Source organism: Rhinichthys klamathensis, unplaced genomic scaffold, assembly GCF_029890125.1.
Source record: "Rhinichthys klamathensis goyatoka isolate OS25496 unplaced genomic scaffold, OSU_Roscu_1.1 h1tg000040l_1, whole genome shotgun sequence".
NCBI classification, from domain to species: domain Eukaryota; kingdom Metazoa; phylum Chordata; class Actinopteri; order Cypriniformes; family Leuciscidae; genus Rhinichthys; species Rhinichthys klamathensis.
Genome location: NW_026606587.1, coordinates 7,597,832 through 7,617,631, shown reverse-complemented (window position 1 = coordinate 7,617,631; position 19,800 = coordinate 7,597,832). Strand labels below are relative to the sequence as shown.

The 19,800-nt window shown below is 44.2% G+C and overlaps 1 protein-coding gene across 1 annotated transcript in view; it reads right to left on the bottom strand.

Moving 5' to 3' along the window:
- LOC130081773 (coiled-coil domain-containing protein 148-like) overlaps positions 1 to 19,800 on the bottom strand; it is a 146,185-nt gene that overhangs the window by 114,470 nt on the left and 11,915 nt on the right. The window contains exons 2-5 of the mRNA XM_056246478.1: positions 16,376 to 16,470; positions 15,927 to 16,072; positions 15,685 to 15,780; positions 12,641 to 12,828 (exon numbers count right to left, since the gene is read on the bottom strand). Of these exons, the coding sequence (XP_056102453.1) occupies positions 12,641 to 12,828; positions 15,685 to 15,780; positions 15,927 to 15,935 (293 nt within the window). The 5' untranslated portion in view covers positions 15,936 to 16,072; positions 16,376 to 16,470. The remainder of the gene's footprint in view (positions 1 to 12,640; positions 12,829 to 15,684; positions 15,781 to 15,926; positions 16,073 to 16,375; positions 16,471 to 19,800) is intronic.

The window sequence follows — 19,800 nt, the reverse complement described above, 5'->3', positions numbered from 1 at the left end:
CCGGCTACGCAATACTCGTTCCCTCTCTCAGGGAACTGAGGTTACGATAGTAACCGAGTAGTTCCCTTTCGAACGGTCACTTCGTATTGCGTAGCTATACGCAGTGGGGACGCCCTGTAAAACGCCGCACCCTTAGTAACTGGTTGCACTGCAACTCAGGCCCCCTGAGCTAACAGAACAAGCCAGAACCCAATATAAGAATATATATATATAACAGACCAGACACTGTCAGGCCTGAATAATATATAAGAGTCAGTAACAACCAACAGAATATACTAACAAACCCCGACACTGTCAGGATTATTAGTACAATTCATAACCAGCCTAAGCGGGTTTTATATATGTATGTATGTGATTATGCACAGTAATTTTTTGTAGACAAGACCAGACAGCATCGAGTCTTAATCATACTGAAAGAACCTTCGCCTGCAGGGAAGGCACCTCCATATTATAGAACTTCATAAATGTGGAAGGCGAGGACCAGCCGGCCGCCTCACAAATATCTTGAATGGGAAACCCAGATGACCAAGCCCATGACGAGGCCATGCCTCTAGTCGAATGGGCCCTGACACCTATAGGGCAAACCTGACCCACTGAAGTATAAGCCATAGAAATGGCATCCACTATCCATCTAGACAGTCTTTGTTTGGTAACTGGACCACCCTTAGATCGGCCACCAAAGCAGACAAACAGCTGTTCTGACTGTCTAAAAGACGCAGAACGCTCCAGATAGACTCTCAGCGCCCTGACAGGGCAGAGAAGATTAACCTCCCCATCCTCGGCAGAAGGGGGAAGGGCTAATAGCGTGATAACTTGCGCTCTAAACGGCGTTGAGAGCACCTTGGGTACGTAACCATGCCTGGGTTTGAGAATGACTCTGGAGTCATCCGCTCCAAACTCCAAACATGCCGGACTCACAGAAAGGGCCTGCAGATCTCCCACTCGCTTGATAGATGCCAATGCCAACAGGAGAGCAGTCTTGAGCGAGAGTGGTTTTAGACCCACCGACCGGAGCGGTTCAAAAGGCGGCCCCTTCAGGGCCCTGAGGACCGTGGAGAGGTCCCAGGGAGGTACTGATGGGGGCCTGGAGGGGTTAATTCTCCTAGCGCCCTTCAGAAATCTTACTACCAGGTCATTTCTTCCCAGTGATTGACCAGCCACCAACGCATGATGCGCTGCGATGGCTGCCACATAAACTTTGAGCGTGGACGGGGTGCGGCCCGCGTCCAGTAGCTTCTGCAGGAAGGAGAGTACCACCGATAACTCACATGACTCTGGGTCAACTCGATTTTTCGAGCACCAGCTGGAAAAACCCGACCACTTCAAAGCATACAGACGCCTAGTAGACGGGGCCCTTGCTTCAGAGATAGTGCCTAAGACCTTGTCAGGAAGGCCCCCGGGTACCCGTTTAGGGGCCACACATGGAGGGCCCATAAATCGGGTCGGGGGTGCCATATCGTCCCTTTGGCCTGTGTGAGGAGGTCCCTCCTCATTGGAACGGGCCAGGGGACCGTGTCTGACAGCTGAACCAGCTCCGGAAACCATGGTCTGGATTTCCAGAGAGGAGCCACCAGAAGGACTGGGCATCCGCTCTCCCTGACCCGTTCGATGACTTGTGGGACCATCGAGATGGGGGGGAAAGCATAAAGGGGGCGGTTGGGCCAGGGATGGGCCAGCGCGTCCCTGTTCTTCGAGAAAAACACCCTGCAGTGGGTGTTGGCTCTCGAGGCGAAAAGGTCGATTTCGGCCTCGCCGAATCTCTCCCATATCAGACTGACCGTCTGAGGGTTCAGAGACCACTCGCTTAGGGGAGTGTTGCCCCGTGAGAGCATATCCGCGCCCAGATTTTGGACTCCCGGGATGTGCGCTGCTCTCAGGGAGCTCAGGTTGGCCTGTGCCCATAGGAGGAGGTCCCTCGCCATAGCATACAGGTTGCCCGACCTGATGCCACCCTGGCGATTTATGTAGGCCACCACTGACATGTTGTCCGTACGGACCAGGACATGGTGACCCCTGAGGTTTAACAGAAATGCTTTCAGGGCCAAACCAACTGCTTTCATTTCCAGACAGTTGATATGTAAGCTCTGCTCCGTGCTCGACCAGAGGCCGGAGGCAGGCTTGCCCTCGTGCAGCGCTCCCCAACCCAGGTTGGATGCGTCTGTAAAAACCACCTTCCTCCTGGAAACTACCCCCATGGTCACCCCCTTGTGGTACCAGTCCTGAGCCCGCCAGGGAATCAGTGCTCTTAAACACCCGTGATTCACCATAATGCGCAGGCTGCCTGACTGCCATGCATGGGTTGGCACACGGCGTTTCAGCCAGTGCTGCAGCGGGCGCATGCGCAGTAATCCCATGTGGAGTACTGATGATGCGGCTGCCATTAGACCAAGCAGTTTCTGAAAAGCTCCTGAGTGAGCCGCGCTTTCATTGTCACCGAGTCTAAAACCGTTCCCAGAAAGACCACAGTCTGGCTGGGGTTCAGTTCGCTTTTGGCAACATTGATTGTGAGACCCAGGCATTTTAAATGGCCGAGAATCAAATCCCTGTGAACTATTAGTTCGTCTCTCGACTGCGCTAGCACCAGCCAGTCGTCGAGATAATTCAGCACACGCACACCCTGGCTTTTTAGCGGGGAAAGCGCTGCATCCATACATTTCGTGAATGTACGGGGTGCCAGACACAGACCGAACGGCAGAACGGTGTATTGATATGCCCTCCCCTCGAAGGCGAATCTCAAGAATGGCCTGTGACGAGGGTCGATCTGAATATGAAAGTATGCATCTTTCAGATCCATTGAAACAAACCAATCCCCCGGGCGAACTTGCGCGAGAATTTGTTTGAGTGTTAACATTCTGAACGGCCGTCTCATGAGAGCCCTGTTCAAACGTCTCAGATCTAGTATGGGTCTGAGCCCGCCGTCTTTCTTTGGAATTAGAAAATAGCGGCTGTAAAACCCCGAATACATTAGCGCGGGAGGGACTGACTCTATCGCTCCTTTTGCTAATAAATTCTGAACTTCGGTGCGAAGCACGTGACCCACGCCGCTTCTCACCGATGTCTCGATAACTGCCTGGAATTTCGGGGGCCTGCGAGCGAATTGGAGCGAGTAGCCTCGCTTTATAGTGTTTATGACCCAACTCGACACACCGGGGATGGCTTGCCAGGCCATCACCCGTGTGGCTAGGGCTTGACACACTGAATGGGGGGGACCGCCTAACATAGGGGGACCTGATACCCTTACACTGTGATTTGTGCACATACTGAGTGTTTGACTGATTATACCGGCTTTTGCCCGGGGGGATTTCAGTCTTACAACAGGGCGGGGGCCGCCTAGTGAAGGGGGACCGTGAACCCGTGTGATGTGATTGTGAAACATACTCTTTTTGTGCTTTATTTGGGTCGCCGTGAAAACGGCGTTTGTTTGCAAAGACGCGCTCACTGCTGCGGGCCTGTTTACAATAATAAAATCCCCAGCCGCCTGAACTGAACAGGGAGCTGTGGGAAGTTTTGCCAGCTTTTTCGAGGGTGGTCCGGCTAGCGCGAGACACGAGCCCTCTCTCTTTCCTCTCCGTGCTAGGACGACTTCGGAGGCACCTGGTCGGCCGCGGCGCTGGGTCGAGGGCCTTGACGCCTGGGGAGCGGGTAGCGCTTCGCGGGCCTTAGCTGGCGTTGGCTATCAGCCGCAGGGCGGGGCTGAGAGGCCTGTTTCACCGGCTTGGCTGGATGAGGCGAAGGCGGCGGCTTGGGCTTGCTGGTCGCGGAGCTCGACCGTTTCGGCAAGAAGTGTCGCATGGCCTGGGACGCTTTCTGTGCCTCTGTGTACCTCTCCGAGAATCCTTTCACCGCCGGGCCGAAGAGACCGGAGCTGGACACCGGGGCGTCGAGAAACCTCGTTCTGTTGGCGTCCTTGATCTCAGTGAGGTTAAGCCAAAGATGGCGCTCGAGCACGACCAAGCTCGCCATGTTTCTTCCGATGGCCTGTGCTGTAGCCTTAGTAGCACGCAGCGCTAAGTCTGTAGCACTCCTCAGGTCTCGAAAGGTCTCCGGGTCCGGGCCAGACTCGTCCATGGACCGGAGGAGTTTGGCCTGGTAGACCTGCAACACGGCCATCGTGTGCAGGGCCGATGCAGCCTGACCGGAGGCGGAGTACGCGCGTCCAGCGAGGGCTGAGGTGTTTCGGCAGGGTTTGTTGGGATGAGCGGCTCTAGCTCGCCAGCTAGCTGCAGTGCTCGGGCAAAGATGAGCTGCCACGGCCTCTTCGAGGGGCGGCAAAGACTCATAACCCTTTTCCGCTGCGCCATCCACGGAGGAGAGCGTCGCGGAAACTGCAGAACCCACACGTGCTGAGTAAGGAGCGCGCCAGGCCTTGGTTAGCTCCTCGTGGACCTCGGGGAAAAATGGCGCCGGTTTGTGACGCGGGGCCTGCTGGCGCCCCTCCAGAAACCATCCATCCAGTCGACTACGAGGCGGCTCCTCGGGCGAGGCCCACTCTAGCTCGAGGTCCGCGACGGCCTTCGTCAGGATCCGAAGCATTTCGGCGTCGGAGTTCGTCCTGGTCGCTAATCCACTGGCCACGGATTGAGAAGCGGTGACGGGGTCGAGAGAGCCCGGCCATTCGTCCTCAGAAGCGGCGATGGATATGCTGTCGTCGCGCTCGAGAGATCCGCCGAAGGAGACGAGGCCCGCCACGTGTGGGGGGGGGCGTTGGTCTCCTGTGAACAGGACCGGTGATGGCGTTTGAGTCGGAGAAAGTGAAGCACGCGGGGACGCGGCCGGCGTGCGTTCACAAATCTCCATACCCTCCGGTTGCCGTTGGCTGCGACGCTTCTTCTTCCTCGGAATGGAAAGCGTGGTTGAAGCGGCATCGCCGTCTCGAGAGAGAGCTAGCCGATTGCGCAGCACGGAGATAGGCATGCAGTCGCAGGCCGCACATCCGCCGGCAGAGAGTGCATTCTCCGCGTGGTCGACACCCAAGCAGGAAATGCAGCTCTCGTGTTGGTCTGCCTCGTGCAGACGGCCTCCGCACGTGGCGCAGGATGAACGAGGCATTCTGTAAACAAATCACAATAATATAAAGGATATAGGATGTCGCCGGATAGCCACAGGTGAGACGGCGTCAGGAGACAATCGACGTGCAGGCGAAGTCTGCTGAAGAGAAGCTCGCTCAGGCTGAAAGGCTTGTTCGACGGCGAATTCACAGTAAAAAGCTCAGGGACATGTGTACTGTCGCTGAAGGAGTAAAATCTGCTATAATGGCGAATTCGGGGGTCTTTTATAGGCTAAACCACACCCCCTTGACGGGCTCTGACGTTGAGCTAGCTCATTGGCTGTATGTCAGAGTCGCCCGCGCCATTGGTTGTGCAGTTGCGGCAGCACAGCCTATGAGCGTGCCAGACGCTCAGTGTGCTAGCTGTGCAGCTGCAAATGCGTTTTACATATAGGTTTCAGTAAATCGAGGAAAAGGAGTTTCCCCACTGCGTATAGCTACGCAATACGAAGTGACCGTTCGAAAGGGAACTGACTCCAGTATTGATCCCTAAATTTCAACAATCTTTGGATACCGGTATTGTTCCTATAGCCTTTGGAAAAGGGCTGTGATCATACCGGCTCCGAACATAGTCAAGCCCGTAGAAAATAATGATTTTAGACCGATCGCGTTATTATGAAATGTTTTGAAAAGTGTATTGTGTCAATGTTAAAAGCAGAGGTTGCTAACAATGTTGTATCTGCTCCTTTTCATGTTAGCAATGGAGTGAGACAAGGTGGTATTATGTCTCCTATTTTATTCAATGTCTTATATGGATGAATTATCAAACCAGTTAAATAGGCTAAAAACTGGCTGTCTTGTGGGCAATACTACGGTTAATCATCTTATGTATGCAGATGACTTGGTCCTGCTCTGTCCATATAGTGCTGGGCTGCAGCAGTTGCTGAAGATGTGCTCTCAGTATGGCCTTGATTATGATATAAAGTATAACGCTAAAAAAGCCACACAATGGTAGTTAGAAGTGATGAGGACAAGAAATCAACTTTTCCGACTTTTTATCTGTCAGACAGCCCTCTTTCTGTGTGTGAGGAAGCTAAATATTTAGGTCATGTTATATCCAATGACTGGACGGATGACAAAGATCTATACCGTCAACGCTGTAAAATTTATTGTCAAGCTAACATGCTTATAAGGAGGTTTTCAATGTGCTCTGATAATGTGAAGTGCTCTTTGTTTAGAACCTACATCACACCGCTATATACTGCTCAATTGTGGTCTAATTATAAGAAAAAGAGTATGCAGAGGCTCAAGGTAGCATACAATGATGCGATGAGATTGCTGCTTCGTGTCCCTAGGTGGCATAGTGCCAGTCATCTGTTCGTGTCTAATAGAGTGCCGACTTGGGAGGCGCTCTTGAGACAACTGATGTTTGGTTTTCTGGTTCGTCTGGACAATTCAGTAAACAGTATAATTGAGGCCCTAGTCAATCCTCTTAAAAGCTGTTATAGACATACTTCGAGGTTAAGACGACATTGGTGCAATAGCCTGTATCTCCTATAGAATTTTTAATGTATTTTTGTATCTCTTTTCTATGCTGTGTTATATGGACTTGTGTCTGCAATAAAGTTTATATTAATTTAGATCCTTTACAGTTTGCCTATAGACAGGGGAGGGGAACTGAGGATTCTATTAGCAGCATTATTCACCTAATTCTGAAACATTTAGAGAATCACAAACCTATGCCCGTTTACTTTTTATCGATTTTAGCTCTGCTTTTAACACCATCCAACCGCCCTTGTTAATCTCAAAGATGGAGCAGCTGAGTGTAAACCCAGCTATCATAAAGTGGTACTTATCTTTTTTAACTGATAGAACTCAGTGTTAAAGTAAATAATTGTCTTTCACAACAAACGAACATTAGCACAGGTGTTTCACAAGGCTGTGTCAGTTCACCAATTCGTTTTACAAATGAATGTTCAAGTAAGCATTCAAAAAACTATATTTTTAAATATTCAGATGACACAGCCATCTTAAGTCTACTCTATGGAGACGATAATATCGGAAACATCTACCAGCCAGAAATAAGCCGGTTCGTCGATTGGTGTGATAAAAATGATTTCATAATAAATATAAAGAAAACGGAGGAGATCATATTCGATCCAAAATGTATAGGTGACCATCGTCAAGTGGTCATACATGATCAAAACATCACCCAAACGCAAACTCACAAGTATTTGGGTGTTTATATAGACAGCTCACTTACTTGGAAAACTCACACGGAATGGGTTTGCACCCGGCTGCACCAGAGACTGTATTTCTTACGTAGATTACGTTTTTATGGGGTTAATAAGAAAATCATGATGTTGTTTTACAAAGCTGTTTTAGAAAGCATTGTTAAGTATGATGTTACAGTATGGTTTGGGAACCTATCTATACAGCTTAAATCTAAATTGGCACACCTGGTGTTGACAGCACTAAAAACTGTTGGACATGAGGAATATTTGAATCTTCAACATTTATATGAGAATTGCATTCTGAATCAGGTACAGAAAATCGTGGGGGACCAAACTCCCATTGAGAGTACCATTTGTGCAAACTAAATCGGTATAAAAATTCCTTTGTTCCTGTATCTGTGCGAATGCTGAATAACAGTTTATTTTATTTATTTTATTAATTAATTTATTAACAACTCTTACCTACTTACAATAATTAAAAATGAGTACACTTTTGGTTTGTTTTTAACCAGTTTTTAAGCCTGGAAGTAAACACTTTTTAAAGTCAGGAACAGTCTTGATGTCAGATGGTAATGAGTTCCAGAGTTTAGAGCTCTTCACAGAGAAGGTCGTCTGTCCAAAGCTGGTCCTGCAGTATGGTATTTTACAGTCATAATTTGTGGAGCTCCTAGTGACACGAATGCTGTTTTGTCTCTCAACAAATGAACTTAGTGGCTCAGGTGCTAAATGATTAATGCACTTGTAAATTAATTTAAGAAAACAAAAATTGCTAAAGCTCTCAAAATTCATTAAATAATGACAGTTTTAACAAATATGTAAAAAATATTTTTTACAAAAGTTACCTACAGCAGCTTTAAGGATGGTACAGTGATGATGGCGTATTGTTTTTTTATCCATAATGTTTATTGCTCGGTTGTATAGAGAACCTATGCGTTTGGTTGCAGTGGGAGCGGCTTGTGCCCATGCTGTAATGCAGTACGATATATGTGAAAAAAATCATAGCATGCATGTACAGCAGGGCTGCCTGGTTTGGTATGTAGCTTCTGATTAGTTTGACACAGTTGAGATTACTTTGTATAGTTTTTGACATTTTCTTTATATGCTTGTCAAATTTAAGTTGAGGGTCTAAAACCAATCCTAAATATTTAAATTCTGTAACTGGATGAATTTCTCTATTTTGTAAATTAGTATTAAATCTTCCTTTTAAATCCAGTGTTTTAATGTAAAAGCACATGGAGACTGTTTTTGAGAGATTTAGAACGAACTGATTTTGGATGAGCAGTTGTTGGATGTCAGACATACTAGTGGACAATACAGCTGCAGCCTGCTCAGGTGACTTGGCGGGTGCATAAAGGACTGCATCATCCGCATAGAGCTGACAACTGGCATCTGAGCAGTGCAGAGGTAAGTCATTTATAAAGAGACTAAACAGCAAAGGGCCAAGTATAGAGCCTTGCGGAATGCCCCTTTTACGTTTGAGAGTGTAGATATGTTTTGGTCAACTTTAGTCCACTCTAGGTCCACTCTAGACTGGAGATGAGATGTAAACCACAACACTGCCTAATTTGAGAAATTAAAATTTAACATTTTAGATAAAAGCAAACTATGATTAACCGTATCGAATGCCTTTTTAAGGTCGATAAATACAGCTCCCACCACATTGCTCTTGTCGAGGGACTTTTTTACATTTTCAATTAAACAGCAGTTTGCTATTTCAGTTGAATAACCGGTTCTAAACCCAAACTGGTGTGGGTGAAGGAGCTGTCTGGCTTCTAAATGGTCATTCAGTTGCACTAATACAACTTTTTCAATTATTTTAGATAAAACTGGTAAAATCGATATAGGGCGATAGTTGCTCATTGAGTCTTGGCTACCACTTTTGAACACAGGGATGATTATTCCTTTTTTCCATGAACTGGGAAATGTACTGGTTATTATGGAAAGATTAACAAGATGGGTCAATGGTTTGACAAGAACATCCTTATACTTTTTAAGAAAACAACTATTCATCCTAAAAATGTCATCAGACTTGGAATTTGAGAGTTCATTGATTATTTCTGCAACTTTTGTATCCGACACCTCTTTAATTTAAAATGAATCTGTTGAGGTGACTCTCATTGAATGATTGAGAGGATTTACGGGCTGGAATTCTTTTGATAATTCTTCAACTGATTGTACAAAATATGAATTGAATTCATCAGCCATAGTGGCACAATCGGTTATACTATTGCCATTGATGTTAAGTTCTGTAATCTTTTTGTGTTTATTTGATTTATTAGTCAGATTATTTAAATGCTTCCATAGTGAATTATTGTTGCCTTTAGCACTGTCAATTAGATGAGTGTAATATGTGACTTTTGCTTTCCGCATCTCAAATACGACTTTATTCCTTAAACTTCTGTAAATCAGGAGATCAGTATTAAGTTTAGATCTTAGAGATGTTTTCAAAGCTAAATCTCGCTATGTTTTCAAAGCTAATCGTCTGAATTTATCTGGCATAGGCTAAGTGTTGGTGCAGAAATGTTTTAAATGAAGTGTTGGCTGAAATAAAGAAATTGGCTGAAATCTTGTTAGCTACTTATTAGAATCTTTCTTTCAGGACCCCTATCGCCAAAGATGACTGACATTTAGCATACAGTTTGGATTGGCGGTATGGTTCTGTTCTAGGCAAGTACTCCCTGCACAGTTATGCAGCATGGCATGAATAAGAGCAGGGAAAGCAGCAATAACCCCCCTTAGGATAAACAGAACAGAACCAACATAAATGTATTGCAAATGGCATTAAACGTACAGTATGTAATTTTTGGCCACCAGGGGTCGCTAATCTCTTACAATAACAAAGGCGTATATCGATGACGCAAAGCATCAAGCGGAATTATGGATCTTGTCGTCAAGCTGATGGATCTTTTATGGATGAGTGAATACAGTGATGTTTTTAACATGACTGTGGTATGAAGTAGGGCGCGATTGCTAATGAGAGACAGATATCAGCGCCACACGCAACGCGAGTCCCACGGATATAAAGGAATAAGGACATTTCATTCTACCGAACTACACGCAAGTGCTGAATTAATAAGTTACTCACAGGTCAGTTTATTAGACGAATTAAACTTGAGGTAACGCAGTGCTGTTTCACTTGCTCTAACAGTTACACTATCACACTAAATGGCATTTGAGTGTGTTGAATGTTGTTAGTTAGGTTGTTTGTTGGCTGTATGAGACTAGCAGTAAGCTAGATCAACATTAGAATAACATACAGATCATATTCTAACATTTCATCATATTGAACTAAATAACATTGATTAGTTTTATGTACATTTGCTCACCTGTCTAATAAAGCACATGGAACACTCGCGTCTCTGTCAAGTCGAAGTTAGTCGTGGACATGGAGCTCTCGGCATCTCGAAAGCCCAGTTGTAACCCAGTTGTCCACGTCTGTCGCCATGGTTACTATGGCAGTACGAGCGGAAACCGAGGGTAACGCGGATATGACGCCATTGACTGGCGACTCCTCACCCCCTGCTGACACGTCCCGTTTCCTTGGTTAAAATCGCAATTTTCTCACGATTTACAAATAGTTGGAAACATTGGGGATATTGTAAGTAATCAACTAAACAAAATATATAACATTGGCCTAGTGGTTTTTGAATATTTTACTGCAAAAATCCTACATGTTGTACCTTTAATGTCAATATTTTAATGTACAACATAATTCGAGAAATTAGTCTGATTGAAAGGGGAATATCAGAATGCCAAATCCTGACTTGAAAAAGAGAGCAGGAGCTGGGGGTGGGGAGGAGGGTAATTAGCTCCAGAGAAACGTGATAGCAGCTGATTCTACTGAAGAAGCTTACATATCTATGCAGTGATAGGCGTCGTATTCCAATAGGTAGAAGTGAGTCAGCTGAGAGTCAGAACTGACCAGCCAGAACTAGCTTGATGTTTACTAAAAAAAACTATGTGTGGTATAGACATTATATAAATACCCGCTTAAAGAGAACTGTTTAAGTACTCTTCTATGAGATCAAACTTATGATTATCCTGATCCTGACCAAAAAAAAAAAAAAATCATCCCATGATAATATCGCAAAGACTTGAAAGTGGTTTATTTTTTTCAATACTAAAATTCTATATAATATTAAGTGTACTGTAGCCTACAGTTGAAATATATTACATGAAAGAATAATGTATTAAATGTCTTATTATTATTAATATTATTAAAGGTGCTCTAAGCGATGTCACGCGTTTTTTAGGCCAAAATATTTTTTGTCACATACAGCAAACATCTCCTCACTATCCGCTAGCTGCCTGTCCCCTGAACACACTGTAAAAAAAACGCGGTCTCTGTAGACAGCCCAGGCTCCACAAACAGCAACAAAAACAAACTGGGGCAACCCGCTCCACGAAACATAACAAACAGTGTTCCAGCCAATAACCGACTAGAAGGATTTGGGGGTGGGCTTAGTGCGCGTACACATGAAGGGGGGTGTGGAGGAGAGAGAAGCATGATGAGGGAAGTTAGAATTATAACTCATTAAGTTTGATATGACCGACACACGACCAAAGAGACGACGTTCCAATGAACAGATTGCAAAAATGCAAAGAAGAAGGAAAAGGAGAAGGAACACGCGAAGTCCCGAATTTACATTGGAAAAGCCTGGAGAGAAAAAGGTGGAGAGAACTCCTCCGGCAGAAGGGCTTCCAATCCGACATTCAGGTAGCTGAACGACGGAGCCGTTGTTTATTCTCACTGCGAAACGCGAAGCTATTAACTTGCTATTATTGCGTCCTTGTATGGGACCTAAAGTTATAACCTCAGGTGGCGAAACGTTTAATCGTGTTTTTCTGGTAATGTTTCTCTTTTTCTGCATTCTGTTCTGCATTATATGAAAGCATTTATCTAACTTGGCGACATTGCACCTTGAAGTATCAGTAAAACTACAGGGGGAGAGGACGGGATGAGGAGGAGGGAGGGTCTAGCTAGCCTCCGTTTTGTTTGACAATACTTCGAACGTCAACAAGAAGTGACGTCACCCAACATCGCTTAGAGCACCTTTAATACATATAGTAATTTATTGAAAATTGGTGTTTTAAAGATAATACTTGTTCAAGGCCTGTTCATGTGTATTGCGGCAAAACAATCAAAACCCAAATTAATCTGCGGCGGTCAGGAGGTACAGCAGTCAAGTGGTACAAGTCAGAGCTCCCCGAAAATTACGAGTTCACAAGTTATAATTACGAGTTCTACAAGGACTTGAGCGCTTTTCACAAGTTGGAATCTTGTCATTACGGTACGACAACGCACCTTATGGATAGCCTCTCATGGGTTAAAAAAACACACATATTGTACATACATTTTAACATGTCCACTACATAGATTATAACAGATTATAAAAGAGATGATAATTAAGAGTGTTACCTGTCCAGGCCCTGCAGTCTGCTCTCCACTATTGCTAGTCTGAGTTTATATTTCTCAGTGAGAGAGTGGAAGCTGTGAATAAGATCTGATCTGAGGTCAGGGTACGGGCAGTCTGCAGTGAAGATCTCCTCTGGAACCTTTTCCAAATATGCTACATGGCTTCCCATTGCTGCAGACTGTAGGTGCTCCTGTAGGACAGACAGTTTTATCTTCTAACATGGCTAATAAAATGTTTTACTACAATTTAATTACAACTTGAAAACGTTTTGTATACATTTCCACAACAAAACTCACTGATTAATGCATCATTGAAGACACAGTTAAATCAAAATTAAAGCTTTTTTAGCTGTCCATGTCTTTTTTAAATAATCTATGCGCATTCCTGAAATATAAGCGTATATGTGTTTAAAATTGACAGTCTGTCTCTCTCAGGAAAATGGACCAAAAATATTGATGCATCATGTTGGACTCAAGAATGTCCCTCCCCCAGACCTTTTGCCACCCGTCTAGAAATAGCAAGTCGTCAATTGTAGTCATGTAACTAATGACAATAATTTAATATATATAAAGTCAAGTATATATATATGTATATTTATGAATGCCTGCGGCCCATTAAAAATCAGCTAAAATCAATTAAATTAAAATAAGCTTTTTAGAGGCCACATAGAAAATTTGAATAACTTTTACCAGGCTTGACTGGGGCCGGTGTTGTGGGATATGGACAGATGGGGCAAGAGCAATGACTGGCCGTCACAGTGGTCTCGTAAAACAGGTGCAGGCAGTTGCCCATGCGGCTGTCTGGAAGCACTGCATTATCCATCGCCAGGCTTTAGCAACAAATAGTATGCCCCAAGAATTGCGTGTCGTTCTTGATGAGGCTGTCAAAATTGTGAACCTAATTAAATCGCGTGCCTTAAACACCCGTATGTTCTCAATCCTCTGCAATGAGATGGGCGCTCACTTCCAGCAGCTGCTCCTGCACTCCGAGGTCAGGTGGCTCTCTCGGGGCAAAGTCCTCACCAGGCTGTGTAATTTGCGCGAAGAAGTCCTCCTCTTCCTCACCGAGATTAACTCCCCACTGGCAAAACATCTGGCAGACATGAAGTGGCTTGCTATGTTGGCCTATCTCTCCGACATCTTCGATAGGATCAATTTCCTCAACACCTCTCTCCAGGGCAAAGAGTGCCACGTCTTTTCGGCACACGACCAAGTGGAAAAAGCTGGACTTGTGGTGTGCTCGTGTTGAACGAGGTTCAATGGAAATGTTCCCAACCCTGGAGGATGTTGCGGAGAAGACAGGGCTGCCTCTTAACTCTGTCCAACCGGTCATCCCTGCGCATTTGAATGGGTTGCGTGACCAGTTTGGCGAGTATTTTGGAGAGGACGCAATGGGAAATCAGTGGGTGAGAAATCCATTCTCTTTCCCCGCCATTCCCCCGTGATGGACTGAGCCTACAGGAGGAGGAGGCCCTGATCGAGCTCAGCTCGAATGTGGACTTGAAGCAGAGACTGGGAGAAATGCTGATCACGCGTTTCTGGTTGTCTGTGGAGAGCGAGTTCCCCCAGATCTCCACTAAGGCTATACAAATCATAATCCCCTTCACCTCCACCTACTTGTGTGAGTGTGGTTTTTTCTGCACTGACCCTGATTAAAAACAAATACAGATCAAGGCTGCAGGTGTAGGACGACTTGCGTTTATTTCTCTCTGCAGTGCAGCCCTGCATCGAACACCTCTGCGCATCAAAAGCGCGGCCTCATTGTTCCCACTGATATGGACGATTATATTGAAACTCAAAGTAGTGTTGTCTTGAATGCATAAATTGGTTGGGCCCTAGGGTTGATGCTGCTCTTGTAGCACAAATGACGTGAATGGCGCATTTTGTTTGTTGTTTAAATCTGAGGTTATATGTGGCTGAAATCGTTAAAAAAATTTATGAAAATATGTGAATCTGTTCAATCTGATAACATGCCTTCAATCCAGTTGACAGTTATGTGTTCCGTGACAACAGGGTTGTCGTTCATTGATCAGAGAGCTGTCCATTGTGCTGATTTTGTCCGAGATGATGTGCATCTCATTCAAATGTACGCATAAGGCCCAGACACACCGCACCGATTTCACATGTTAAGCATGTTTTGTTGACTTGTGGTCAGGCCTACTGATGTTCAGTGATTTTAAAGGGAGAGTTCACCCAAAAATGAAAATTCTGTCAGTAATTACTCACCCTCATGTTGTTCCAACCCCGTAGACTTTCTCGTTCATCTTCGGAACACAAATTAAGATATTTTTTATGAAATCTGAGAGCTGGATCAACTCCTCCATCCGCTTCTATGGGATTGAAACTTGCCGGCCCAGAAAAGTTATTAAAGACATTGTTAAAATAGTCCAAGTGACTACAGTGGCTCAATCTTAAGTTTATCAAGCAACGAGAATACTTTTTGTGCGCAAAAAAAACTAAAATAACGACCTTATTCAACTATTCATTTCCTTCTCTGTGGGCCTCGAGTGAGTTCACATAGTGTAACAGCGCAGCGCTTCTGTGTTGTACATCGGCAAGTTTCAATCCCATAGAAGCCTATCGAGGAGGGATCCAGCTCTCAGATTTCATCAAAAATATCTTAATTTGTGTTTCGAAGATGAACGGAAGTCTTACGGGGTTGGAACAACATGAGGGTGAGTAATTACTGACAGAATTTTCATTTTTGGATGAACTATCCCTTTAAAAGTAGCCTCAATTAGGCCTGCATGAAGTTGAAAATTATTTGCTGTTGCAAAGAATCATTTATGAATTCACTTTTTTTTTTTAAGTTGTGGAAATAAAATGTCTTCAAATACAATATTAAAAAATATTTACATTTTATCAGTTGTTATTGAAACTCATCATTGCATGGAACACACAAAAGATGGCATTTACTGCAGAGGCGTGTGTGGGTTAGGGCACGCGGACGGGTTTTTGGGGAAGGGGGGGCTCGGCTGTCCTTAGCTACTCACATTCACCCAATTTGAAAACCCCTGTCCTATAGAATAAGAGAAATCTAAAGTGACCTTGAGTTCATTAACACAGATGTCCTGCTGTAGAGATTCACATTCACATTGCAGTCTGTTCATCACCTCCTGTTGCTGAAGTCTGACAGACAGAACCTAAAACACAACGAGATGACGTTAATCAAAATTAGTAAATTATGTATCTTCTTCTCTCTCACACACACATTAATTAACACCATTGTCCAAAATGGATGTGTATGTTCAATAAAAAAACGTGTGTATTGCTAATTGTCATTGGGTACCTGTGGCATGACTTCCTCTAGCTCACTGATGTGATTGGCTGTAGAGCAGTGTGATGTCAGTCTGTACTGCAGATCATCTTTTAGGTGATAAAGAGGTTCTGCTGTGGTTAATCTAAACTTTTCACGTTCCTTTTCCAGCCCCAATTCTAGACACACACAAAACATGCACTTCAAGTAATATAATACAAGTTAAATAATATCAAATATCCTGAATAAGAAAAAGAAAATGCAAGTCCTAGGTCTGGTCAGGCTGGTCTAGTTTGATAGAGGGGTTTATAGAGGGGTTTTGTAAACCAGTTTGGCTAGCTAGGACATTAGCCAATGTGAACCCAATGTGATGTGGCAATAAATATGGTAATTTAATTTATTATTATATTACATTTATATTGTGATTTCAATATGAATATGTAGCTAATATGTATTCCAACAAAAAACAAAGGGAACTTTACCATATTCCTGTAACTGAGAAAAGATATCTATGTCTGCTTCCTCTTCAAGTCCAACTCCACGAAGAAAATGTTGAAATTCTTTCTCAGTCTTGTGCCTGAAACATTCAATAAACATTACAGTTTATAGAGATTACAATTTATATGAGATTTTCAAGTGCCAGAAATGAAGTTACAAATTACGAGTTGCAAGAGTCACAGTGCATGTCTACTGCAGTGGGAGAAATCCACTCAGTGCTGCTCAAATAGGTAGAGCTCACTTGCTTTGCAATGTAGAAAGTATGTCAAAAATTATGGTTGTTTTCAGTACAGTCATTCCATGTCACTCAGTGTTTTTTGCTTGACATTTGCATAAAGTTGAGCATTTCTCAACTTTTGGACACTCTGCTATGGAGGGATTACTCTGCCACTCTCAGCCCCGTTTCCCAATCTGCTGTCAATCCCACATTTCCCCCCATGAGCATGTAGCTTGGGTTCCATGAATTGAAAACATCTGTTTGGCTTCATTTACTCCATACCAGTGGACATGCACTAAACTAGATTAAGATGTGCCTGTGCAGAAGAGATGTGTCTTCATCTTAACGTGATGGTCGAAGCAGGTTCTGAAAAGTGACTTTTATATGTGAAACAGTTTGCAACAATAAGCATTTTTTAATAGTAGGCCACATTTGTAACCTGAGGTTCCCCCACATAACCGTCAAATGGTGCCCTCTCCTTTATACTGAACTCAGTTCCCATCACGTTTACTCCTTCATGTACTGTATCAGGAGCCTGATTCCCCTTTTTTAATTGCAAAGTATTATTTGTTTGGTCAGCAATTTTGAGCGTTTTCCCATTTACCTGTCTTGCCTTGCTTTTTGGATTATCTGCCTTGTTATATTGTGTTCTCTTTTGGATTTGGTTGCCTGATTGGGCTGTTTTCTTAATGTGTGACCCTATTTCCAATCAGTCCGATCAAGTAATTAGTCAGGAATGAGATCATGGAAATCATGGGTAATATTGGATAATATGGATAATATCACTGCTGGTTCATACACACACACACACACACACACACACACACACACACACATAACAAGGACTAAACAAGATCTCTCGCCGGTAAGAGATTGTGTATTAAATATACATATAATGTATAAATGTCCATGGATGTTAGATGTGGTAGGGTCTGTGACCCTTTTTTTCTAGGACCTTGTATGGATTAATGGTGCGTTCTATTATTGTCAACGAACCGACTCGGCCCTCGGATATGACGCCATTTCCACACTTCAAGCGTTCTGGTATGTTTTGTGCGTCCGAGTCGGAGAAAAAACATGGACGCCACCCGGAAAGCTGTTGCTATGGTAGCACTGGCCGAGTACCAGGCGCTTATCAAAACTCAGCCATTTGAACTTCTAAAATTGTCACTTTATTTCATGTTTTAGTTTATCTTCTGTTAGCAACGCTAGCCACGTTAGTAACACCCGTTTGAAACAAGGCTTCATTCAATATTGCACTCACAACAAGACCGATTCCCATACCCACAGGCAGTGATACGGACGCAGTAAGGTATTGCAGTAATACGAGTGATTAAAATCTTCATTTAAACAACCAAAGCGGTCCAAAAACAATGAAAACAATTCATACTAAGTCACACAGGGCGCAGCCATCTTGGATTCCGTATCAGAATTCTTGCTCGGTGTCCTCACGGTTGTCCGAAATCCGAGCGGGAAAATCCGAGGAAAGGGGGCGTGTTGCTAGGCAACGTCTGTCTTCCTAGTCGGAACTCTGACGTGGATAAATAATAGAACGCACCATTAATCCAATGATCCAATGTTTTTTCTGGTATCTCTATTATATCTTTTTGTATTCACTACCTTTTCGTGTAACAGGTATAGAAATTACACAGTCCTTCCAGAAAAACACAGTTTTTTTTTGTGATTGTTGTGGGCAAAAATCCTTGATTATGCGGCCCGTTTTCTTTAAAAATCCGATGGAATATGCGGGATATTTATGCAATTTTATGCGATGAAATTGCGGGAACTTGCAAAAACTCCGGGAACTTGCAAAAACTGCGGTTTGATGAAAAAGAGAAAAAAAAAAGTGATTCCCCCAACACCCTGTTCTCACTAGGCTACTACCTCAATGTAAAGAGTCATTTCTTATTACTTCCTATGATAAGCAAGCATACTACATCACAGAAAGTGCTGGGAATATTTAATTTCCCATCTTGTTCATGCGTTTATGACATCAAGACTAGATTATTGTAATGCTCTACTGGGTGGTTGCCCTGCACGCTTAATAAACAAACTACAGCTAGTTCAAAACGCTGCAGCTAGAGTTCTTACCAGAACCAGGAAATATGACCATATTAGCCCGGTTCTGTCAACACTGCATTGGCTCCGTATTAAACATCGTATAAATTTTAAAATATTGTTGATTACTTACAAAGCACTTAATGGTTTAGCTCCGCAGTACTTGAGCGAGCTTTTAAAGCATTATAGTCCTTCACGTCTATTGCGATCTCAAAATTCCGGCCAGTTGATATTACCCAGAATATCAAAATCGACTGCTGGCGGTAGATCCTTTTCCTATTTAGCACCAAACTTTGGAACAGTCTTCCTAACGTTGTCCAGGAAGCAGACACACTCTGTCAGTTCAAATCTAGACTAAAAACACATCTCTTTGACCTAGCATACACAACACATTATAGACTTCTATAATTCAATGTTAGGCTGCATAGATTAGGTCAGCCAGAACCGGGAACACTTCCAATAAATCCCGATGTACTTGTTACATCATAAGAAGGATGGCGTCAATGCTAATATTAGTCTCTGTTTATCCCGAGGTTTACCTCGGCCCACCGGATCCAGGCCGTATCAGTTCTGATGAAGGACCTTCACCCAGACACGACGACAACGCAGTCCTGAAAAGTCAACTAGTCTCTCCCCCGTGAAGGCCTCCTTCCCTTCCCTTTACATCTCTACAGATAAAACGTTGTCGGGGATAATTCCGGTTCACGTGGAAGCGATAAATAATTCTTTATTATACATTTTTAAGGCCAGACAAGTAGTTTGTTGAGGGTTGGTTTGTGAAGGACTACACGCCTGCGCAAATATATGTTCAGATGCGCATATGTCACACAGGTCGAGGGGAGGAATGCTCGGATGACCAACCGCCCCCCCCTCTCTTACTGCGTCACCACCGTGGGGAGCCGACACCACAGGCACACAACAGAGGACTACGGAGACACAGGTAAGTTTCAAAGGAGGAACAATCTTTATTGAACGATAAAACAAGGGGCATCAATTGGATAGCCTTCACTGTCCTCTAGATATCCTTCTGTCACGGGCGGGCGTGTTGCAACTATCGCGGTGTCCCCTGGGCGGCAATTTGGGGACTCCGTTCACAGGGGGGCGAGCCAGCGAATCACTAGACGGCTTCACCAG